The 27134-nt window shown below is 33.5% G+C and overlaps 1 protein-coding gene across 1 annotated transcript; it reads left to right on the top strand.

Moving 5' to 3' along the window:
* The first annotated feature begins 1985 nt into the window (after nucleotides 1–1985).
* On the top strand, nucleotides 1986–6095 carry LOC145317524 (uncharacterized). Its single transcript, XM_080158635.1, has 2 exons — nucleotides 1986–2631; nucleotides 3126–6095. Exon 2 carries the CDS (start codon nucleotides 3145–3147, stop codon nucleotides 4138–4140), a length of 996 nt encoding a protein of 331 aa, XP_080014761.1. The 5' UTR covers nucleotides 1986–2631; nucleotides 3126–3144; the 3' UTR covers nucleotides 4141–6095.
* The last annotated feature ends 21039 nt before the right edge of the window (nucleotides 6096–27134 follow it).

The raw sequence follows: 27134 nt of genomic DNA, 5'->3' as shown, positions 1-27134 counted from the left end.
TTTAAAAATCAGATAGTTTGTGGGTTGGGGGGGGAGAGGGTGGCTTAAAACTACCCTAGTAGGTATATTCATTGAAGCAGAATCCAATCGGTTCAGTGGGTACTGAGATCTTAAGCTACAGACGGACGGAAGGATGGAAAAAAGAAATATTGTCATATAATTACAACCGTAAAATTAATATTTAATACATCCCTGCTTTTTTATTAGGATTGATTATATACTTACATATCAGGGATCTAAAGGAATAAGACAATGGCCGACTAATTTATGTACACTCCCCATGTTAATAAACAAAATTACCCCTTCTGTAGATTACAAATAGAAGTTGCAACGTATGGATACTCAATTTGATAAACCGACCAATCATAATTCATTAAAAGTCCCCAAGGTTGTTTAGCCAACGAACAAGAAAATATTATTTGGGGACTTGTGTAATAAACAGCCCTTTGTCCCCTCTTTCTCTGCACACATGTGATAATAGATGGTTACTACAGGGTCTTTCAATAGAAAGAGATTTTTAAAAACTTAATTAAGCACAAAAAATATGTAAAATGCTGTATATATTTGGAAAACCTGTTATATAAAATTTATTTTTCAAATATTAAAAAATTACCTTTCATTTAAAACTTTTGGCCTTATGGTGCGAACTGGGTGATAGAAAGACCCTAGTTTTCACTTTGCTATGCCAATAGCTTTCTATAGACACCTTAACATCCAAGATTGGTCCCCTGTGGCTCCCCTGGTGACTCGACAAAGTCAAAACTTGGATTTTTGCAAACATGTAGCGCATTTCAAAGGGATCCATATACTTGGATAATTTAGATTTCCGGTTAGATCGTTTTTTTTAACATCCAATATTTTAGATGCCGTTGTGAACATTTTGGTGGATTTTTTAATTAGTATTAGTGGATTTTTGCATCCATAATTAAGTTTTTTTTAAATACATTTATCTTGAAACAACCTGTTAGTTCTGTAACATTATATAAGCATGACAGATTTACTGATTATCATTTGTCACAATTAATGTTGCAAAGCAACTAAGGGCGTGCACATGATTTTGGATGCAGAAGGGCAGACTAAAATTTACAATAAAAAAATGAAACTCCCAGTCAGTGGAAGTTTTACCTCAGGGGTTCTTGATAAGGATTTGTGTCCTTTTATATAGTTTGAATCATAGATTTCCAAGGTGGTAAGGGGATAAAAGGGTGTTAACCCCCTCATTTGAATCCCCCCCCCCAAAAAAAAGCTTAGACGTCCTTGTTGTGCATCAAACCTGTTGCTTGTTTAACATTCATTTTTAGGATAGCGTCAATCACAAATTTGAAAGTTGTTTTAAAAATAGATCATTTTTCGTGTGTTATTTTAAGAAAGATGGCTGAATTAATAAATAAAATTATGAGATTATTCAGACCAATGGAAATCTGCCCAATAAATCATTGTACATTACATATACATGTCTATATAGCAATTGATGAGTCTTGATTTATATTGAATATGTGAGTGGGGGACTGGGGGGGGGGGGGGTTCTTAGCTATATTATATTAGCAGCTGAAAATTTTATGAGAAAATTAACACTCTATCTCTTACTTTATCCCACCGTCGGTTCATCTTCTTTTGTTTTTTTTAATGAAAAAAACATTTACTATTCATGATTGTTATCATCCTTGTTTATATTATGAATGTTTTAGCCATTGACTAAAAATAGGTCAGCTGATTTTGAGTTGCCGTTTGTGTATACAGTTTCCTCATCCTATCTCAATATTTTTACTAGCTAAAAAAGCTTCAAACTTCAAAAAAATCAAAAATTGAAAAATTTAAATTTGGATTTTTTTAAGTTTGAGGCTTTTTTAGCTAGTAGTAAATATTGAGATAGGATGATGAAACACCGAGGAAACTCTGTACACAATCAGCAACTCATATTCAACTGACCTAAAAAGATTCTTTGTTTTGTTAATAGAATAAGTTGATCTAGATGGTCATAGTTTAGTTTAGTTTAGTTTAGTTTAGTTTAGTTTAGTTTAGTTCAGAGAGTCGGGCTGAGCACACGCATTTAGCAAGCTCTCCCCCGCCCTACCCCATGTGTTAAGCTCAGTTCTACCTTCCCCCTCTCTCTCAACTAGTTCCCCTCTCCCCACTGCCCGTGGTCACTCCGCAGTTGGAGGAAAGGGAAGACACTGTAGCCAGAGGGCACCTCGTATTTAGGCCTGGCAATGTGTATGTGTTAACGTATCGGTCAATTGTTAACACAAAAAAAGTGAAAATAAAACATTAATGAATTAAAAGTTTTTTTTTAACTTATGTGTAACCTAATCGCTTTAACTTAATGAACAATTTTTGGTGAAAACACTCTCAAATTTTTTTTGATAATTTTATGATAATTTATCGGTCTGGCAACATTTTTACCGGCGCAAAGTACTCCCGACAAATAAGCTCTCCCATTGGCTAACATTTTTTCGCGTCCCACCATTGGTCAGCTGACCCACACTCACTCAGCACCCTCGGTTCCGCCATCTTCACTTCATCATGGCCTGTAGTACGTGTGACAACCCAGAATATTGGTCAAAGTTTAAAACAAATTTGGACGCTGCTTTGGATGTTAAGTTTAAAGAATACGATGCGAATATAGCTAAGGTAAGGGATGAGCTTATTCATAGTACTTTTGCCAGTCATAAAACCGAAATAAACGATATTAAATTGAGAGTCTCAGATTTAAATGTTAAAATTCAATCTATCGAAGGTATAGAAAATTTCGTAGATGCTAAATCTGTTGCAAGTGAACAAAAAGCGATTAGGACCACGATTACACAACAAAAAGACTATTTAAACTCTATTGAATCGTCGAGAGAAAATTTCGTCAAATTTCAACTTCTACAAAACTCGATAAGAGAGCAAAGGTGCCGCGATTGGAGTTGTAGAATAGTGAATTTTCAGCAGCCGTGGAGCCGTGAAAATATTACAGAGTTTATCATATTTAGAAACATTATAAGGCCCACCCTTGAAGCCGCTCTTAAACGTGGAGAATTAGAATATATTCCCTCACATTTTTGTGATATCGTCGAGCGTGCCCATATGCTCCCATATACAAAGGGCCAGATCCCCGTTTTTATTTTTCGTTTTATGTCTAGATCCTACCTCGACGCGTGGATGAACAATAAGAAGGCTGTGCTTGACCGTTACAACGCCGAGATCAAGAGGTTCAATCCCAGGAACAACGCGTCACCGGTCCCGTTCTTCCCCAATAGGTTAGTCCAGGCGAAGCAAGATATGTCCGACCTCAACAGGAAGACCATGACCTTTGTGTATGCCACAAACCAGATTTCGAGGGCCAAAGTCGCTGGCCAACATGTCCAATTTCAGCTCAAGAACGGCAGCCGCTGGATACGCTGCCTTAACCCGTTTGGCAAAGACCTGAAGGAAATGGCCCAACCCATACCTGGAAGCGAGGATTTTTTTCTGTCAGAGGCACCGCCTATCCTTTGTTTCAACAAGCTAGCGCCTGAGGAAAGGAAAACATTCTTCTCTAATCAGGCTGACTTAACAGAGGATGACTTCCCAAGACAGTTTAGTACGATCACAGCCCACCCTTCCAGCACGATTCAACATAATTTAACGTCTGCCCCTGCCCCAGCTCTTGGGGACCTAGCTGTGTTCCCTCCCATAGACTCTGCCGCAACCGTCGCAACCGCCGCACATACAGCCGTTGCACCAGCCGCACAGCCCACACAGTCAGTACCTGCCGCCGTCGCATCCGCAGCCGCCGCTACAGCTGATTTCACTGCCGCACCTGCCGCCGCGCTCACCGCCGCACCTGCCGCCGTGACCGCCGCCGCATCTGCCGCCACGTCTGCCGCACTTGCCGCCGTGTCTGTCGCCGTACCTGCGGCATCTATTGCCGTACCTACCGCCACACACACCGCCGCACTTGCCGCCACGTCTGCCGCATCTGCCGCATCTACACCTGTCGTTGACTCAGCACCTTCCGTACCTGTTGCCCCTGTCGTTGACTCAGCACCTTCTGTACCTGTTGCCCCTGTCGTTGACTCAGCACCTTCTGATCCTGTGGCCACGAGGGCCAAAGCTAGAGACACCGCCAACAAAGCTAAGCAAAGCAAAGCTACAAAGGCGGTAATCACATCATGAGGTTAAGTATCTTATACGTCGGAAAAAAAGGTACTTAACAAAATTATTATCATCATTTTTAAATTCATTTACAAAGTGATTTATTTCGAAAAACTTAATGTTTATATCCACGTAAACTCTATATTATTATAATATTAATATTAAATATTACCCAACTTGTTAGAACGCCAACATAGCATATTAATTTCAATCTATTTTTCTTATTTTTCTGCTGATTAGCATATAAAATACTTGGAACTTGTATGAAAATGAGTAGGGGGAACTAAACTAGCTTGAAATGTGTTGCCACCCCCAACACACACATAAACTAAACGCTATCGGAATAACCATAGTAAATATGGTAATTTTTTTCGCTTTAACGATAATATATTGTATATTACCTATTTTTATTTGTCCACTAATATCTACTGTGTTTCAGATGTCCATACTTGATGTTAAGACGATTCCTCCTGCGGTGCTCCTGGACCAGCTCTGCTATGACAAACCTCCCTAATGATCAGATTAACCAGGATTACGGTAACTTAAACGATAACATTGGTCTAAATCTTATGAATCCGATTTACGGCGACTACTTTAACGATTTTGAGAACGAATTCGGAATAAATTGCGTTTTTTCAAGTGAACAAGGTATCGTACAGAAACTGAAAACATTCAATGAAAACCTTCTCAATATTTTTAGTATTAATTGTCAGTCATTACATTCTAAATACAATGATATTGTCTCCACTGTAGACTTCTTTAGACAACATGATATCCACTTAAATGTTCTGTGTTTTCAAGAATTATGGCTGAATAAGGATGTAAATATGGATTGCTATGGAATTAATAATTACGATTGGCATGTTAAACTCCGCACAAAAAGTAGGGGGGGAGGGGTGGGTATTCTAGTAAGCAAATATTATAAAGTAGATAAACTATTTGATAAATTTTCATTTAAAGAAAATATTCTTGAATCTATTTGCTTAAAAATTTCCCACAATGGACTAAAGTTTTGCTTACTAAACTGTTATCGGCCACCCAATCAGAGTAGTGCTGAAATAGAAGAATTTTTTGAACTTTTTTTGGACCTGATTGATAGAATAGCAGCTTTAAGCATACCATACTTCATTGTAGGAGATTTCAATTTTGATCTTTTCAAAATAAATAATATAAATAGCAACTCCATGAGAATTATTGAGTCTTTTTCCTTTAACGGTATCATAAATACCGTTACCAGAGCTACTAGAGTAACTAGAACCACTGCAACCCTTCTTGATTTATTCGGGGTAGGTAACTTTATTCAAAACCTAATGTCTTCCTTTGTCTTAACTTCAAAAATCTCCGATCACTTGCCAATTATTAATTCATTCCGAATAGACAGAGTAAATAAACCCAAACCTCCAGATTTCTTTGAAAAAAGAGAATTGAATGATGAAAACTTTGATGCCTTAAACTATGCACTCTACCACACTAACTGGAATCACGTTTTAAACCAAGACAACACAAACATTGCTTATGATAACTTTATTTCAACCTTTTTGAGACTTTATAATGAAAAGTGTCCAGTTAGAAAAAAACGAAAAAACAAACGTACCCAGCCTCAGCAGCCTTTCATGTCAGACTTTTTATTGCGTTGTAGATTGCATAGAGATATTTTGTACAGCAACTTTTTAAAAGACAAAACAATTGAAAATGAAAGTATTTACAATGTCTATAGGAATAATTACAATAGGCAAGTGAGAAGAGCAAAGATTGAATATTACAGACAACAAATAAGAGATGCAAACGGGGATGGGAAAAAACTCTGGAAAACCCTAAAGGAAGTCATTGGGTTTAGTAAATCTTCCCCTGAGTGCACATACCTTCAAGTAGGCCCAAACAAAATTGAAAATGACCAAGAAATAGCTAATGAATTTAATCGTTATTTTAGTCAGATTGGGTCTTCCCTAAGGCCTGAAATTCCTTCCACCCCCAAAAATTTCCCAACTATATTCAACAACCTTCCACTTGAAATTAAACTAATTGATAATAAAAATATTTTTAAGAAAAAATGTTTTACTTATTACCTAAACAAGATTGAGTTTTAAAAAAGCAAATATTTTAAAAAAGCAAATATTTTATTTTTGAAATTAAACTGATTGATAATAAAATTATTCTCAAGAAAGATATTTTACTTACTTATTACTTACTTTCTTAAAAAAAAAGCAAATACTTTATTTTTTCTCTTCCTCTATTTAACAATTTTTTGTTCTAACTAAGTTTCTATTCGTATCTTTAGCCCTCGACTTTTTGTAAGCACTTAATTTCTATACCAAAAAAATAATAAAACAGCATTTCTTTAACCTCAAATCTCAACGAGTAGGTTCCGTAGGAACCGACATACATACCTATGTATAGAGTAGCTTTAGCATAGTTTGTTTCTTATCCACTTTATTCATTTTACATTTTATATTTTGACTTTGACTTCTTCTATTATATTATATATTTTTTATCAAGCAACTAACGAATCGCGCAACCTCTACCTCTATTTTATCTAATAAAAAAATAACAAAGTTTTTTCATAATTTTGACCAAAAATATATTTATTTATTCAAATTTAGATATCGAAAATTTTGTTTAATATATGACTATCGCTGACTGGACTGGTTAAGCTCATGTAGTGGGCATAGCCATCTACTCGTCGTAGTCGCTGGAGTCATCGACGTCGTCGGGTTCCTGTTGGAGGAGCTCCTCCACAAGGTCCTGCTGGACGGTGACCAAGCGGTCCATGGTGGCGATGGAATCCATGTTGGCCTGGAAGGAGCGGGCGTACGTGGGCATTACTGAAATTAGCCTCACGACTAACCCATAGTTGGAGTACATCATGCGGAGGATCTCCTCATCGATGGCATCTTGGCGGAATCTCCTCCACATAAGTCTGTCGCCCTCGTACACGACGCCCATTAACCTCCTCTTGACCATAAACCAGAGGTCCAGACAGCGCCTGTCTACCCCCGGAAATGGGAGTAGATCAGGCACTGCCGCGAGGTTCAGCAGCTGCTGGACGCCGTGCACGGGTGCAGGATCATCGATTTCATCGCTTGAGTTCAACATGGCGATGAGCTCCTGCACCTGGTCTTGGAGGGGAACATCTTCTTCTCCTCCAGCCTCCTCCGGAACTTCCGGCGCCCCATCCGGTAAAGCACCTTGGCCTTGTCCAACTTCCTCTTCTTGATCTGACATTTCTGAGACAATTGAACTTTGACCCTACCCACCCCCATATTTATACCCCCCTTGTGTCTTAATACCATACATTATTCAATCTTAATTTAACTTATTAATTAATAAATAACTTTCCCTACTTCCGATTTCCCGCGTATTCCCCCTATGCTTTACAACCAATTGTCTCCCCCCCGCCCCCTCTTTTGCTTTATTCTTTTGCTTTATTCTGCCGTGCTTTACCGGAAAACCACTCTTCCCCCCTCCCCCTATTTTTCTCCCCCCCAGTATATACCAAACGATAGGCGCCGCTCCGTCTGTCTAGCTGGAAGTCACGGCCGCGCACAAACCACCCACCACTCCCCTTCTAGTTTTTTCCCCCCCTCCTCCCCCTAACCTGTTGAATTCCCTGACCCATCTCCCTTATTTTAACCAGTTTCTCACTTCACTTTTTTTTATGCTAATGAAAATTAATCCATAGCGAAATATTAACAGACATCCTATTACTCTATACATCCTTCATAAAAAATAAAAGTTCATAGCAAGATATCTAGGATTTATTAAACAAATCAATGAATTTATGATAATTTATGATATTTTAATACTTTTACTTTTTTGGATAAAACTAAACTGTATTATTCTTCAAAAACAATTTTATATTTCAATAGCCATATCAGTAACTTTTTGCAGTTTTTTTCTGTTGATTCATTGTTGATTTTTGTTGATTTTTGTGAACATCATGTGGACATTTCCGCGGGTGTTTTTGCGGATATTTTTGCGGATATCTTGTATATAAAGTCGTAGAGAACTTGACCGTAACTGGTTCAAACCGGAAATGGCCAACTTCTGGAACTATAGCTGGAGACAGGCCCCCTCTTGAGCAGTTATCCGCTCAGCAATTTCACCCAATTTAGCTTCATGAAACTCCATGTCCTTGTTTGGGTTGTATAGTGTGAGGGCCAACTCGGTTTCTAAATAACCCTGTTGGTATAGAAGACGGGCTACCTCACGACGTACTTCGTCACTGACATTGTCACCATTAACTATATTGAGAAGTCGTTCATATGTTATTGTCAATCTATTGCGTAGCGGCTGCCACATTTGTTGGTATTCTTCCTCTCCGAACATTTCGTGTCTAAACAATAGTAAGATTTAAACCTCACTAAAGCAAAGCTATAACCAAATTACGCGCGCAATAGCACGCCACAGTCTTTTTTAACATGACCCACTTTCACCCTTTTACCTTCAAAAAGGGGTGGAATCAATGGATTAATGATACGTTTTCGCCTTCCCTTAAAACCCCCTCCCCCCCCCCCTCTTCCTCTCCCATTTTGTTGCCCCATTCACAGCCATGCTGTGACCAGTTCTCAAAACACAAAAATCAGATTCCGGAGGAATCGAACCATACATATTTAGGGACACACTCCCATTATCAAAATACCAAAATCAGATTCCGTAGGAATCGCATATGACCTATTCTTAGGATTTTTTATATCCATTCTCAAAAATAAAAATCAGATTCCGTAGGAATCGAAACCAACCATTACACCTTGTTCACTTAAGTACACGATATGATTATTATTAGGGTATTCTTGTCCTTTTTTGGACTTTTCTTTGGTTTTTTTTTGGATTTTTTGGATTGGACCAAGTGTTATCGCGAAATTTGCCGTTATCCTGTAATTATTGGTGTGGAGATGTCCTTAAAACCCGGACAAAACTCCACTCTATAATGAAAATAATTTGATATAAAGGAAACTGTCTATTTGGAGCTGAAAAGGGATCTCAACGGGAATAGCGACTCCTTATGGAGGTTTTGGTTCCTTAATTGTTCCGAATTCACGCTTGGAGAAGTTGCAACTGATAGTAGGAGGATGTCTGAAATACACAGCAAGATATTGTTTCATTGTTAAGATTATTATTTATTTGCACATATAACATTGTATCGGCTTGGCAAGCGTCAAAGTACACCAGTGGCTCCACAACCCTTAAAGGGTTATGCCAACTATCTGGTACAATGTTGCATGGAATTTTTATTGTAAAATATTGTCTCCATTCAATTTAAACTGGCCTGGTAACTAGGTGGAGATGAAGTTCGGCCAATTCCATGCTAGGTACTTAATAATTGTTATTATGTATATTATTATCTAACCTGCACCAAACACAACAAACCAGATGAATCAAACAAATCAAGCATAGTAACATAATTTATAATATATATCTAATAAAATATGTTGTACCTTTGAGGAAAATAAATCTTATCTTATACTGGCCCCATAATCCGTCAAAATTCTAGCAGACATCTTTGCATATATTTTACCCAAGAAAAGCTATATCCTAAAATGACCTATTCGTAGCTATCTCATTATACGAGCAAAAAGAAAGAATAAATGCATTTCAACATCTGTACACTTTCTAACCAATACTATGGCCAGAATTTTTCTCCACTGTTTTCCTGTTGGCTAATCCATAGAGTACATATCTAGAGTATCAAAATATGTACACTTTCTAACCAACAATATGGCCAGATTGTTCTTCCGCTGTTTTCCTGTTGGCTGATAAGGAGAGTATGTATCTAGATTATATCTATTGGTTTGAGCTTGTAATGATATGCGTGTATCAAATGCATATAAAGCCAAAACTTGTGAAAAATGACACAAATGACAAGAATTATTCATCAGGAATCTAAAGGGATGAGACAATGGCCGATAAATTACTGTACATTCCCAATAATGATACACAAAATTTCCCCTTCTGTAAATTATAATTAGAGGTTGAAACGATTGGACACTCAACTAAAGAAACCAACCAATTAAAATTTACTAAATGTCCCACAAAGTTGATAAGCCAGCGAATAATAAAATGTTATTATAAAACTTTGGGGACTAGTGTAATAAACAGCCTTCCTCTCTGATTATTCATATGTAATATCCATACAAATACATAATAATAATAATTTAATCAAAAAAATAATAAGAAAAAAGATGTTATAATACACTGTGGGCTACAATTGAATCAAGACAAAAGTAAGTGCCGACCCCTGGGACCTATGTATGGTGAAAATAGACATAAAACCATGATGATTCAAGGTAAAACCAAAATATTTCAACAGGATCTTTTTGTTTAATTTCAACTTTAAGTTCTGAAAAAAAAATTTTAAAAATATTAAAATCTTTAATAAAAAACAAACAAAAAATAATTTTTAATATTTTTTTTTACAAACAACTTATATACATACTATATATAAGCTTTAAAAAATTATAATTTTAAAATTTAGACCTTAAATATAAAGATTTTTAGAAAAAACCTAACAACAAATTCTAACATATTTCTGATCAAGAACGCAATGAAACATTTTTGCAAAATCTTTAACATAAAAAAAATAGCACTTACTAAAGATTTTTTTTTCATTTAAACTTATACTTTTCACATTAATTAACTTTAAAGATTTATTTTTTTTAAAGAAAGGTTGCGTGATTTTTTATTCATAATTAATTCCCTAATTTTGAGATTCAGACAAAAAACCTTACTACTTTATATTATGGGATACTCTAATAGTTAACTATGTCTAATGTCTATATATTCATCAAAAGATAAAATTGTACTATTGAACAAGAATGTCAACATCCATAAACGCTTGAACGAACAGAATATTAATTAGAAATAAGGAAGAATTTATGAACATATTTTCTTTTAGGAGTGCTATCAAGATGCTACGCTTATAAACTCATACCATATCTTCATAGATATCATTTTTTTAAACACTTACATACAAATTTATCACTTCAAAATTAGTTGTGGATGAGCTAAAAAATCCAGATGTTCAATTTAAATGTGCAGACTTTCTGATAATACTTTAGGTCTATATTCGTATCCAAAGACAACTATCTAAAGTCTAAATAATTTAGATTTAATGAGTAGTCTTGAAAGCCAGGGATCTAAAGGTATAAGACAATGGTAGATAAATTGATGTACATCCCAAATACCATATAGTTGAAACGGTTGAACACTCAACCTAAATGAAAATTGAATTAAGTCCCCAAAGTTGTTATTCCAACAAATATAAAAATGTCATAATAAAACTTTGGGGACTAGTTGAATAAACAGCCTATTGTCCCCTCCTTCCCTGCTTGAAAGCACTGGCGTGCAGAGCGATTCACAATTGGGTGTACAGTCTTGAGGGAGCGAAAAAAATCAATGTTTTTTTAGGGGGTGTTGACACCCCCTTTCACCTCCCCTCTGGCACGCCAATGCTTGCAAGGTTTAATGATTATACTGTGTGATGTATTTTACTCTTCTCCTAAGCTTAATCAAGATATATATATTAAAAAAAAACTACAATTAATAAGACAAATTTAACAAACTTTTTTGAAATCAGGAGTCAAATCAGGGGTCGGAAGGGATAAGACATTGGCCGATAAATTTTTGTACATCCCAAATGATGACACACAAAATTACACTTTCTGTAGATTAAAATTAGTGGTCCCAAAAGTTGTTAAGCCATTTAGTTAAAACGCTTAGACACTCAACTTAATAAACCAACCAATCAAAATTTCCCCAAAGTTGTTAAGCTAACGAATATAAAACGTTATAAAAAACTTTGGGGACTGGTGTAATAAACAGCCCATTTTTACCTCTCTCTCTCTCTGAGAAAAAACAACGTTTTTTAGAAACAGTCCTCAGAAACGTATACAAAATGTTTTTTTTTAATTTCCGGACTAAATCCAATAAGAGCTAAAAAGTAATTAAAACTATTATTATTGTTTTTTTGTGACCTTCTTTTCTTATCTCTTGATATCTATACAATATAAAACTTTATTGAATACATGATAAAATTGTTGCAGTCAAATAAAAAAGATCATCAATTTTACTTTCAAAGTAGTAGGGTTTTTTTACCTTAATCCCCGCTAAGGTATCTTTACATTGGTTTGACTTTGTTTTAGGCTATTTTATTATTATATTTAAGTCTTGGGGTGGTTTCAGGCCTTTTTTTGCCCATTTTCGCCCTTTTGAATAAAGAGCCTCTAGATGCTAGAAAGTCAGCCTCTAGTTTTTCAACATTGGATTACAGGGAAAGGATAATGAAGTATAAAACCATATTTCTCAATCTTCTGTGATTTTTCTTTGATATTTTTGAGGAAGGTTGGGTTTAAAATTGATTTAAGATCCATACTCTAGTACCTACATGTTTGAAACAAACAATTAAAAAAACTTTTGGTAACTAAAATTTCGGGAATAGTCCCTTTCGTAACATCGCCCTATAAGGGGCGATTCGTCGTATTTTTAAATGGCTTTTTATAGGTTATTTTAGGCTTGGTTAGGTTATATTGGGTTAGGTGATTGCCCCACATGGTTAGGTAATTGGCCCCGCAGGGTTAGAGCCCCCGCAGGGGATAGAAATAGGAGAAAAGCTACTGTGAAAATACGAAGAATCGCCCCATAAGGTGCGATGTTACGAAAGGGACTATACCCAAAATTTCTTGATGATTATTTCAAAGTTATTTCCAAAACTATAAGAAATAAAGGCCAAACTGTTTTTTCTTTTAACCTTTTATAGTGCCTATAAAAAATGACATCATACTGGCCTACTAATGGTCAATTAAAATGTATACTGGCCTACCATTGGTCAATTAAAATGTATACTGGCCTACCATTGGTAAATTAAAATGTATAATGGCATACCATTTTTAATTTAGTCTGTTTATTGGCCTATCATTGGTCATTTGTATTGCATGACGTCACTTTTTATAGGCACTATAAAAAATTTCCCAAACTGGTCTTATTTGGCTTCAAATATCTTAATTTTACCAAGAAATGGCGTGTGTATGATTTGGTAGATGCACTTTATATCTCTGGAACCACAACATCAATAAAAGATAGAAAAGATGTAAAAAAAAGAGTTTTATCAGAGAGATCAGTAATAGAAAAACTTTTCTATGGATAAACTTAGTCGAGCTCTGTAATTAATCGGGGTGCTGCCAATTTTACCACTAGCAAAAATACAACCACTGTGTTTTTGACAAAAATTGGGTGTGTTTTTGTCAATTTCGTTTTTAGCTGTATTTTTGGCAATATTTTTTTATCCACTGTCAAAATTACATCTTTCTGCTGTCATAAACACAGTTGTACTGTCAAGTTCACACCCATGAAATTCGAGTATGCTGTCAAATTCACAGTTTTGATGACAAAAATACACCTAATTTTAAATTAATATTAATTCTAAATATTTTGACCAAGTTGTTAAAACTTATATCTGTTATTAATAATAGTTAAATCAATCTACACAACAATAATTCTAAACTTTTCAAAAGAAGGTAACAGACAAATATTGTATATTTTTTATATAGTGTTGCACTAATATAAAAAAAAAATCTTGTTTTTATTTAACACATCTATTAAATATATAATTTATTTCGTTATGATAATATAAAATCATATAGGGCCAGCTTGTTTGATATCTAAAATTGATCTTTCTAACGAGAAAACTTTGTCTTCTAATTGAGAAAGAGTTATTTCCGAATCAGTGTTAATAGCTAAATTTATATCAAAGGAGAAGAAAACATTTCTTCCCTCTTCTATGACTGTATCAGGATCTAGTGGTGATATAGGTACAGGTACGACCTCTGCTTTGACCTTCACTGATACTTTGCAGAACATGGCGCTCTCTCTCAAGATCTGAGACGAAGACATAATTGAAACTAAACTTATTTGTAATTACATTCACAATATACAAACAATATTTTACCGATCAGATGTATATTTGTCAATATGTAGGTGTATAATTGACAAATTATAAATGCAATAGATGTATTTTTGTCAATATGTAGGTGTATAATTGACAGCAAAACTGTAAATATGCCAGTGCAATAACTGTATTTTTGTCATACCCCCTAAAAATGCAGGTGTGAATTTGACAGTAAAACTGTGTTTATGACAGCAAATCACTGTGTTTATGACAGTGATATCACTGTATTTTTGCTAGTGGTAAATCTGCCATGTACCCAATTAATCATGATGGTCTTGTTTATACAGTTAGACAAAGTTATGCAATCTATATAACAAATGTCCGATTTTTTAAGACAACCAGATGGATTATGAAATAAAATGATTATATCAATTGTCTTTTTAAAAACAGGAAAAAGAACTGAATTTTTTTCTAACTTTTAACAGTTAATATAAAGTCTCATTTTTGTAACATTGAAGTATCATTAATAGATTGTAAATACGTATAGACATACCCTAACTTTAGATAGCTGCGCTACTTGTATTAATGCTGCAAACAAAAATAATATTTTACAAGGAAGCGAAGCTTATCAAATAAGAAAGTCAGACAAATTAACAATCCCTTCCGATGAAAAGAGTATTTATTTCTGGTATGGCTTCGATACCGATTAATATCTAGTAGATGAGAACTGGTTCTCAGCCACGCTAAAAAAATCATATATCGTATTGTATTATATACAGTTTTCTACGAAAATAATAATGTACAATCATAATATTAAAACCAGTTTTGTTAGCACGTTGCTTCGGCATCTTAGGGCTGACAAAACAGGTTTTAATAATTGTACATTTTATATCCGCGGAAAGCTGTTTATGATACGATGCAATGAATAACTATTCCTAACTTATTTTTATCTATAAAAGAGGCTAGGGCACTGTCACTAGTAACAAATACAGAGTAACAACGCATTTGATATTTAAACATTATTTTGAAGTCTGAACAAAAGTTTTATTAATCTATCCCCAAAATACCTAAACAGAGGAAGCTTAATTTAGACTTATGCACATTTTAAGGCTTCATAATAAAATTGTTTTGATTATAACTTTATGTCTAATAAGTCAAGGAATCAATATTCTAAAAATCAAGTAAATAGTAATAGTACAACTATAATATAATATTAAAAAAATTTTAAATCAAAAAATCATTATTTTCATATTAGACAAATCGTAGGACAAGTATGCCTAAACAAATGATTATAGCTAAACAAGTTACAGATATACGAATCGACCCTAAGTATAGAAAAACTTTGCAATTAAATCATGTTTATTAAATACATCTTGACTTATTCATAGCATTAGATTTATATTTTACGTTTTAATTTTCAATATTTCTAATCAAGTTAGGTGAAAACCTAAAAAAGTTAAACATATTTTTTTTATGAAAGAGTAAAAAACATTAATATACCAATAACAGCATTAATAAAACGTTGATGTTTTTCTCATAATTTCTGATTTTTAAATGCGCATTAGACTGGCCCAAAAAAACATGAATTTTTAAATCTTTACCATATCAATTTGCGCATACCTTGAAGTTGTTACCGGCTCAAATGTAGACCTTTTAGTGAAAACTAGACCTCTCTACAATGAAAATTGATCTCGAAATTTCAATCTTAAGCTTTTTATCAAAAAACGGAATATTTTCATGATTTTAACAAGAAATAATTAAAGAACTGCCAACCTAAAATAATGTAACAAGAGTTTAAATATGAAGCAATTATAAAAAGTAGGCAGAACCGCCATTCCTGCCGAATAATTCCGAAAAACGTCTAAAAACATTGTTTTATTTAAATTGATAATTTGTGTAAGAAATTAAACTAAAACAGTAGCTATTAGTCTTATGAGAAGAGAAATTATGAAAAACTCTAAAAAAATACATTATAAAGACATAAAATAGGAAAAGTGTTTTTAATAAATTTCATGGCTCAACAGACATTGTCGCCAATAAAGAGACAATTTATTTAAATAAAAAATTAAATGAAGGTAAAAAAAACATGTAATATACGTATTCTCATATTCAACATTAAAAAAAAGCATACTAATAAAAAAATTAATATTGCAAAAAATAATTTGATTGTTTTTTATTAAACCAGGAATAAAGTCAAAGAGTAAGGCTTATCTTTAATTATTTTTCTTACATGATTTTGCAGTATGAATTAGCTTTTCCAAATTATTGTAATTGTACATAAATAAATTTTTATACTTTCTTTCTTCATATGTTTATTCCTGGTGATTTTAATATTTTATTTCAATGTTTGTAAACAAACAGACAGAAAATTTGATGTTTTGCTTTATATCTGGTGTAAGGCTATATTAATTGGGGAAGAAAGAATGAAAATAAAAATGCATTTGACGAGACAGCGATAGATTTTTTCTTAAAATCAATTATAGGGCTAAAATCTACAAACAATACATAACCTATTTTTACATTGCGCACATTGAAAAGCGATTTAGACCTTCATTTGGGCCACACTAATGCGCATATAATCTACATATCTAGCAAATTCGTATCTCCACCCTTCCAGAAGCAATAGCCGTAGAAACAAAAAACTTGTTTGAAAAACAAAAATTTAGAGAGAAAAAAGTTAACCACCTACCCCTCCCCCTCTCTCCCTCAGTCTTTTGAAATTGTGCCTACAGACCTGTAGGGGCGTATCCACTAGTATGCTATAAAGTTGTGAAATTTTATTTACGTGTTTATGTCCATTAAGTTCTCATAAATGGCTAGACCCATCGCTCTCCAAATCTACCATCAAGATAGTTCAATTATATTAGTGAAACTTATTTAAGTAAAAGGTTGGATTTTTTCATATTTAACTATTCCTTATAATAAAATAATAGCATCTCTATTTGCTTGTTTGTCTGTCTGTGTGTACCGTAGGATCTCGCTAACCGCTGAACCGATATGGTTCTCGTTTACTGTGTAGCTTCTCTACAGCTAACCCCATTTAGCGGCGTAAACAGCTGCACAGCTGATCCTAACATAGATTATAAGAAAACATGCCCCTAGAGGAATCTAGGGGTGTAGATTAGGGTTGGGCCGGATACTGGATATCTCACCGACGTTCGATATCCGACAAATTACCGGATAGTTTGAATATCCGGTATCAGGCCGAATATCCAACCCAACTCTAGTGTGGATGCTAGAATTGTGCACAGTAAATGTCATAAAACACAATTGAATTTTTTACACATATATATCACAAATGATTAAATAAATAAATTTTACATTTCTAAAACCTTACCTTAACAATACAGGAGGTACAATATTCAAAAATTTCACATTGAAGTCACATTCCAAAGATTAATTTCTCTTTTTATTTCTCTTATTACTATTTTTTGTCACTTTAAGTTTTGTTAGGATTTATGGCTTATTATTTTGTATTTTTGAAAAATGTTGTTTGGTCTCTGTGGTGTGTGCCTGGTGGTGAGTTTTTGGTATCTGAGACAATATTTACGAGCTTTTAGTTGCATCTTATTTCTCTATATCTATGATACCCCTCCCTTAATTTTTCGCCCTTTCTCTCTCTCTCTCACTCTCTCTCTCTCTCTCTCTCTCTCTCTTGCACTGAGAGCGTCGTGAGATAAAATCTTGCATATAGAGTGAAGAGACGCCAGGATGAAAACCTCTCGGATCCTGGACATGGAAACCTCTCGGATCCTGGACGGAGAAAATAAAATATCTCGTAAGTTTTTGGATGCCCGTCAAAATTGAAATGTTGTATTCTATTTTTTTCTTTCTATTATAATGGCTGTGTGGATGTATATATACACACATAGGGGGTGTCTATGGTTGTTGCTATGTGTCTGTTTGTCTTTTTAAAAGCGAAGCTTTTTTATAATTAGGGTCGTTTCGTCTGTCCGTAACAGTTAGACCTTTTCGTTAATCTAGACATATTAGAATTGTCCTATTGTCCTAGGCCCGGTCTAACACAAATTAATTTGATATTCGTGGATATTTGTCCGTAATACGATGTAATTCATGTTTATTCAGTATTGCTGCGAACCAGTGCTAATCCAGCGGATATGGATCGGTTTCGAAGCCATTCTGGAAATCGGTTTCCCGTTATTTTAAATTTTCGTATTTTAGAATTTTTTAGACATAAATCATAAGAGTTGATGATCATACTTTTCCGATATTCTTAGATAATCAGAAACAAATAGAATGTATAAGCATCAAAGATTATCAATAACAAGTTGCATTTTTATCCCCATTAAGAAGATGAAAACGATTATCAATCCGTCCAACTCCTAAAAATGCACCGCACCTTTTTAAAAATTATTAAATTCTATGACATTAAAAATTATATATGAGCTGAAAATTTAACCCTTTTAATAGCAAATTAGCAAAAAATTTAATAATTAAATCTATAATACAAAGTAGTACGATGTCTGTCCGTCCGTCTGTCTGTCCCTTAAGATCTCGGTAACCACTGAACCGATCGGATTCAACTCTTCAGGAAATATACCTACTGGTCCTGTGGTGGTTTAAGGCTATTTTCTTGGGGCGTGGGACACCCCCGACCCCCCTTAAAATAAAAATGTGGTTGTGGCAGCACCAGAGGTACTTATCTTTTTTAAAATTAACTCTTGGAGCAAAGCCCATAGAGGCTAGTGTTACATATAAAACATTCAAAAATAAAAATAAAAACTTTGGCAGTAAATACATAACCAACCCCCATATAAATCCAACTTGTTCTTAAAGTCTTTGGGTGTAGCCACCACCAGACAGAGATTTAATTACTGATTAGACCAGTTTTCTGGTTATAGAAAATCAAGGCTGCAAATGACGATAACTTTTAGTATTCACATTTTTTAGGATTGAAATTGAAAAATAGTTTTAAAACTTTATAATGCAACTAGCGGCTGCGCTCCTAGCATATAGGGCTCTGCATTCGAAAGTCAGAAAAAAAACCAAAGCCACCAAAAGACTTAAATGTAAAAATAGAATAACCGAAACCATCCTAGAACCTATGTGAAGCTTCCCTTAAATGGAGAACTCTATCAGCTCAGTGGTTAACGAAAACATTTTTAAAAACCTAGAACTTTATGTTATAGGATTAATAATTGCTATGAAAAACAACATAGAAATTTAAAGAAAATCGGCATTAAACAAATTAATTGAAGTTTCTAAATTAGAAGTAAACAAGGATGATAACATCCATTAGCAAAAGTGAGCAAAAGAGACAAAAAGCCAAATTCAGGGTCGGATTTTGAACACAACACATATTGTATATATGGATTTTTTAAAAATAATCTTTTTAAGGAGTTAAAAAAATGTAAAAAGCATAGAGATCTAAAAACTAAGCATTAATTTTTGTGTTACAAGCAATATGTTATCATTATTTGCTCTTGTACTTTTAAACTTAGGTACATTCTCCAACTATTGGGTGACCGTCACATGTTATCAAATGTTATAAAAAAATGCAATAAAAATTTAATTTTCTTATCTGTTGTTTAAGATAAAATCTGAAATGTTTAATGATGATTCGACTGATCAAGATGCATGTTGAAGTATCAATAGAGGTTTGATGATAGGCTGCTATGCTTTCAGGCTGCTTTTTATCCATTAACGTATAATACGCGAAGGGTCCGTCCTGGGTCCCCTCTCTTAATCTTTGTATAAAATCAGGGATCTAAAGCAATGGCCGATAAATTAATGTACATCCCCAATGATGAGACACAAAATTATACCTTGTGTAGATTGTTGAAATGTATGGACACTTAACTTTATGAACTATCAATAAATTTTCAATGAAAGTTTTCAAAGTTGTTAAGTCAACCAATAAGAAAACGATATTATACAACTTTGGGGACTAGTGTAATAAAGAGCACAATGTCCCCTCTCTTTCTTGTACAAAATGCATTTAAGAATAGAATATGTTTTCATGTGAAATGAATTTAGTGGTGAGAAGTCAAACATTCTTTACACGTTAAAATGTAAATTTGAGTGGAAGAAAAATAAAAATATTTCTCGTAAGTTTTGCTGCACATAAATCCACAGCTGCATGTCGAAGCTCTTTATAGTGCAAATAAGAAAATGACGTCATACAATAAAAATGACTAATGAAAGGCCAATGCACAGACTAAATTACCAATGGCAGGCCAGTATACATTTTAATTGGCCAAGAGTAGGCCAGTAGAACGTCAATTTTTTATAGGCACAATTAATAGCTTCTTACATGTCGGTTTCAAACAATATCCCTTTAACAGTTAGTGGAACACAGCCAAAATTTATATAGATCCGTATTTTCCTTCTATGTTTTATGTTTGATTAGGCTTGGGGTAAGGGCTATCATGGCTAAAAAGAATTTCTCCGTTGTTTTTCTCGTTGTGAATTTAACCTTTTCCACTGTAAATAGCTTAAAACCTTCCCAGAAACTATATAAATCTTCGGAAAAGGTGTAATTTTGACAGATGATGCAAAATGTTGCCAAAAATACAGAAAAAAAAACAAAACAAAATTGACAAAAACACGCCTTCTTTGGGTCAAAATCACAGTGAATGTGAATTTGCTAGTAGTAGAAGTGGCAGCACCCTATAACTTCCATATAAATTGGTTCCTACACTACACACACATCCTGTTGCGTTGGTAGTTAGTATGTGACGCATCAAGTCTATTGCAGCATCTAATCAAATTTAATACCTAATCAAGATTTGATTGCTAGAATTAATTTCTACAATTATCTAATAACAAGGATGACAACATCCATAAGTAGCGAAGCACAAAAAAAAATTGTGGATGGGAATACGTACAAGTAGATTTAAAGTGTATTTATTAAATCAAGAATAGATTTATTGGAGAAAATAAACACAAAACCTTGTTTTATTTTGTATGATGAAGACGGTTAAAGTAAATTACATACTAGATGCACATAACATTGGGAAAAAAATATTTTCAACGTTAATGCAAAAAAAGTTTTAAAATTGAACTAAAAATACCAAAGATATGGGGAAATATGTCAAATATATAAAAATAGCCAAAAACCTGTTAAAAGGCAGTCTGACCGCCATTGTTGTTTTGTTCAAATGACAGGAAATTTAATTTTGATATACGGACGGACATTGTGAATTATAGAGTAGCTTCGGAACTAATAATTAATAGAAAAAAAGGAAGATTAAGATTAATGATAGCGAATCTGTTGAAAATTTAGAGAAACAAAAGGAAAGTAAAAGAAATAAAAAGGAAGAAAGAAAGAGAACAAAAGAGAAATAATGAGAATGAAAGAGAATGAAAAGGGGAAAAGAGAAAAAAAAAGATAAAGAAAGGGAAAGAATGATAAATAAAGAGAAAAAAAAGAAAAAGAATGAGAATAAAAAATAAAGAAAAACAGAAAGCAATAAAAAGGAACAATAGCCGTCGCAGAGCAACCCCTCAAAAAAGCAGTTTCACATCGCTGTTAAAAAGGATTTAGATAAGTGGTTCTCTTTAAATTTAAGTTATAAAAAGACATGCATTCCAGAGAGAGAGAGGGATACAATGGAAAGTCTATTACACTAGTCCCCAAAGTTTTATCATAACGTTTTCATATTCGTTGGTTTATCAATTTTGATTAGTTGATTCATTTTCATGTTCTCTTACAAAGTGAAACTCGCAGCGGACTACTCCATAAATGAGTTACATGTTAGCTAAAATGACGACAATTTTCCCCCTGTCATAATATCCACGTATATCCATTTCTAGAGCAGTACAGATTGACCAATCTACAAAGTTAAAAATAGAGTAGATTTGCAAAGGTCAGCTGAATTCACAAAAAAACAGCCTTCTATCTTAAATAGAAGAACTTAACATTTCCCCATAGAAACTTGATGTCCTATAATAAAGTTAAGACTCTAGGGGGCTAGGTGTCGCTTCGGGTACTAGACCTCTCTCCACTCACCTTGGAACATACATACAATACTTATGATTGCGGTGTAAAGCGTCCATTCACTCATCAGACAACCAACTCTCTGAGATGCACGACCTTTGTCTGAGAAGTCCAAACTTTGCATGGTAGCGAGTTGCGCCTGTTTCGGGCCAAGGCATCCCCCCACTCTAACTATTTACGTCGCGCATCTGACATAGTAGCAGCGGGAACCATTTTTAACGTCTTTAGTTATGACGCGGTGTCTGACCGAGATTCGAACCTTTCACCTTCCCGACGACGAGCGGATGCGCTACGTGTTGAGCCACGGTCGCGGGTTATGTCCTATAATACCCAACAGACAGACTGACGAACCAGGTGAATGATAGAGTAGATGCTCATTGATCTGGAAAATCTTCACAAAATAATTACTCATCTATCAATCAGAGCATTACCGACATACTGATGGACCAAGTAATCTACATACTGTAAGCTCAATGTCATAATGGCATAGGGAATATTCACAGACAGACGGACATTTGGATTTATAAAGTAGCTTCGCTACTACAACACAAAGAAAGTTCCTTTTTAGACACAAACTAAAAATGTGTGTTGTCATCCTTGTTTCAAAAAGTAAACTAAGAAACAAAGTTTTAAGAAAAATATTTTTGTTTGGTTCAGTTTATTAGCCAGCTAGAGCTAGAGCGTGATCAGCAAAAAAAATTTGTGTTAGCTAGAAAATGCATTAGCCTTAAGTATATGTATATTAGGATTATATACAAGGGAAAACAAGGAAAACAAAATCCACCAATAAAGGATTAAAAAATCTACGGAGAAAAGTAAATTATTAGAGGTTTTTGTTTTACATTTCAAATATATTCTTTCTGTAATGGTTAATTGATGGGGACCTAAAGGTAGAAGACAATGACCGATAAATTGATGTACATTCCCAATGATGATACACAACATTACACCTTCGGTAGATTAAAATTGGTGGTTTAAACGTTTAAACACTCAAATTAATGAAACAACCAATCAAAATTCACTAGAGTCCCCAAAGTTGTTAAGCCAACGAATAAGAAAACTTTATTATAAAACTTTCGGGACAAGTGATATGAAAAGCCCATTGTCCCATCTCTGAATTGATTATCTCTCATTTAATCACTGAACTTTTTCTAATTTCCATATTGCTCTATTCTGCCTTCACCTTAAAGTAATTTGCCTCCTAAAAAAAATAATTTATAAAATTGGCTCAAAGAATTTAAATTAGGCTTTTTGGTGAGTTTGGTGAGTAGAAGAAGCCACATATATAGCAATCAAATTTTCACCTTATTAAATAAAGATAGAATGTATGTCTGACCGTGTCTCTGCTACTCTTAAGAAGTAAAAGATCAACTTTTCTACAAAATTGGTTGGTCTGTCCTTACGTCGCGTCTGTCTGTAAGGGGTGACTCTGATCTTGAATTTAGTCATGTTAAAATTGTCCTTTACTTTGTAGGATGATTCCTAAAACATTTGGGTAAAATTTACAATCTTAACTAAATTCTGTACATTTGAAGTATGTTGATTTTAAAAAAATATATATTTTTACGTGATGTATTCAGTTTAACATTGTTATGAATTTTGAAATGGTGATTCTTAGGACAACTAGGCACTATTTAATTAACTTTTTCATCTCTGTAATCAAGTCTTTAAACGGTCAATATACTTTGATATGAAATATACTGAATAAATGCTATTTAACAATATATCACAATCAAGGACGTCCAATGGGAGGGGGGGTAAAGTGGTTATTACCCCCCCCCCCCAAATAAAAAATGAAAAAGCTTGGATGTCCTTTCCCATATGATATAAAGATTACCCCCCCCCCCCCCCCCAAAAAAAAAAATGAATTTTGAATTTTTAACCCCCACCAATGAAAAAGCTTGGACGCCCTTGATCACATTTGAAATAATTTATTATGTTTCTTTTATATCAAAAGTATATAGTCATTTTGTAATGTCATTTATACAACTGAGTAATAGCAAAATCTTCGTAATTTGAGCGACTATATTAGATGCTAGGGTCGAAGCCACTAGAAAACTGTAAAATCTTATAAATTTCCTTTTTGTAAGTTTCTTCACTTAATTGTGAAAGTAAAATAAAGATTTGTAGTTGAAGGAATAGATGTATAAGTATAGATATATATTCCAGATAACTACCTGGATCCAGTGTTGGAGACCTTTTGCTTCCTGTCCTTTAGTTGCGACTTGGCAGTTTTAATATTTGCAACGCTATTGGCTGATATTTAATGACCCAATTGAAAGTTGGCAGAGGGCCCATGGGGTGGGGACTTACAGTTATTCAACCCCTTCCCCCTCTATTATTTTACTTTAATGTTGAAGATGTGACACATCCACACTTGGAAAACATTTTACCACATTTTTGCATCATTTCTGCATTCGTGGGGGTGTTCAATCCTATCCACGAAAATATAGGCAAAAATTTAGCAATAAAATTGTAATAGAACTTGTTTTTCAACATTTTTATTCCCCGTTATGAAAAAAGGACAAAAATATAATATAAAATTATAGAGCTATTTTAACATATCTTTTGATACTATTTAAAAGATTTAGGTGTCTTTCTTTTTGTAATGTAATATCTTAGTGTAATTAAATAAATACTTTAATACTGAAAGTCTCTTCATTTTTTTCTTTTTGCGAAGATATTGCACAACTCCTCGGGTGCTCAGGTTAAGTTAGGTACCCCTCTCATGCCAAAAACTTTGTACAATGTTTTGGCATCTTTTAAATGGGAATAGGAAAACTATCAATATGTCAAAGTGAGTGCAAAAAAAATAATTTTGAAATGGTAACATATTCAATCGCACAAACGAACAAACATCCGTCCGTTAGGTTGGATATAACTCTCACTAATTATTTAGAAATGTAAGAATCGTTCCTTGGAGTTTAAACTTTTAATGGTGATTACTATGAAGAAGAAAGAGTAGTAACTCTATAAATTATTCCAAGAAAGTCCTACAATTATACACAAATTTTTATATCAAATAATTTTGCCATCCTTATTTTTTAATGGATTTCTATATGTCATTTCAAAAAGCTCTGGTGGTAAAACTAGACATGTTAGAACTAAATTAGAACCTTCCATTTAGTTTAAAACCTTGCCTTTTAAGACCAGATTAAAAAGAAAACAAGGATGACAACATCCATAAGTAGCGAAGCACAAAAAATAAAATCATGGATGGTAATGCGTACAAGTAGATTTAAAGTGTATTTATTAATTGATTTATTGGAGAAAATAAACATGAAACACTGCTTTATTTTGTATAATGATGACGGTCAAAGTAAATTACATAAAAGATGCTCATAACAATAGGAAAAATTATTTTGATACTGATATCCCAAAAAGTTTTAAAATTGGACCAAAAACACCAAACATATGGGGAAATATGTAAAACATATAAGAATAGCAAAAACCTGCTAAAAGGCAGTCTGACCGCCATGCTTGTTTTCTTAAAACGACAGAAAATTTAATTTTTAAATCCTTGACTTAAAAAAATTTGGAAAATTGGACTATATATATCAAAGGTATAAAAAAATTTAAAAACAGCCAAAAACCTGCAAAAAAGAAGTCTGGCCGTAATGGTTGTTTTCTTTAAACAATAAGAAATTTAATTTTGATATGTATAACTGAAAAAAATTTGGAAATCGCACCATAAACACCAGCGATATGGAGAAAACTGTAAAAAATACAAAAATAGCCTCTAACCTGCTAAAAGGCATTCTGACCGTCATAGTTGTTTTCTTTAAAGGACAGAAAATTTAATTTTGATATCTATAACTAAAAATATTTTGGAAATCGGACCATAAACACCAAAGATATGGAGAAAAATGTGAAAAATACTAAAATAGCCTAAAACCTGCTTAAAGGTAGTTTGACCGTCATAGTTGTTTTCTTTAAACGACTGGAAATTTAATTTAGATATCTATAACTAAAAAAATTTTAAAAATCGCACCATAAACACTGAAGATATGGAGAAAAATGTGAAAAATACAAAAATAGCCTAAAACCTGCTAAAAAGCGATCCTACCGCCATCGATGTTTTATACGTAATTGTGCTCCTTAATGATGGGAATGTTGTCAAATAATTTCAGCATTCTATCTTTTATAGGAGCTGAGTAAATCCCATTTCCCCCATAGCGTTACTGACTGACTGACGGACGGACTGACGGACGGACGGACAAAGTGAATTATAGAGTAGCTTCACTACTAAAAATTATACTTATAATATATACTACTACACCATTTCACGATCGAAAATAATTCTATTATATGTCGATTAAAAATTAATTTTAAAAACCTATTTCTATGCTTGAATTTTTCAGTAATTTGGAACTGAACCAAATCGATTTATAATATAGTATATATTCAAAATCAAATGTAATACCTATTTGATTTTGAATAATCATTTTTTTATTATTTAAGAAAACCTCAGCATTTTAAACTGGACCTATATAAAGTTCTAATATTAAAATCATTTAAAATAATTAACTTAATCCCTTCCAGTTTTTACAAAGTACTTTTTTCGGAGGGAGGAGGAGGGGGGGGCATTTTGAACATTTTTCGAACTAGGAGCTCTATATTTATAATTAGCAGAAAATGCCCTAAACCAGCTGGTTGCGATCTATATAAAGCTTACCTAAAATAAACAACTCTGTTTATGTTCAGTGGTTAGCAAAAAAATCCTTACTGCTTTATATAATAGAATAAAAATCATTATATCTCTTATTAATCTTAAAAACTAATTAAAGATTAATAATACTTGTTACTTATACAAAGAGGGGTACTTTGTGGCCTTGACCGTGAAAACGACGACATTTCTAGAATCAGCTGATTTTAAATTATAAACAGACAGACACTAACACGACAATAATAAACAACACAACAGAAAGAAAATTTATCTGCGTAGTTCGAACATTTTTTTCATTAATTGTTTAGAAAAATGTCTGAATATCAGGAAAGTGAATTTAATTTGTCATTACAATTGTTGCTAAGGAAAATTCATTTTTGAAAACATTGGCTCGTTTGTTATTCTTTCGTTAAATGTTAATTCTTTGTATGTTTATTTATTAATTAATTGGATATTTGTACTTTTGTAAATTTGTAACTAAAACACAAAGAATTTGTTTTGTTTTTCGT

This window comes from Acartia tonsa, chromosome 4 (assembly GCF_053477335.1).
Source record: "Acartia tonsa isolate MP-2025a chromosome 4, ASM5347733v1, whole genome shotgun sequence".
NCBI lineage: Eukaryota > Metazoa > Arthropoda > Copepoda > Calanoida > Acartiidae > Acartia > Acartia tonsa.
Note: the sequence above shows the minus strand (reverse complement) of the source record. Positions and strands in the feature narration are given on the sequence as shown.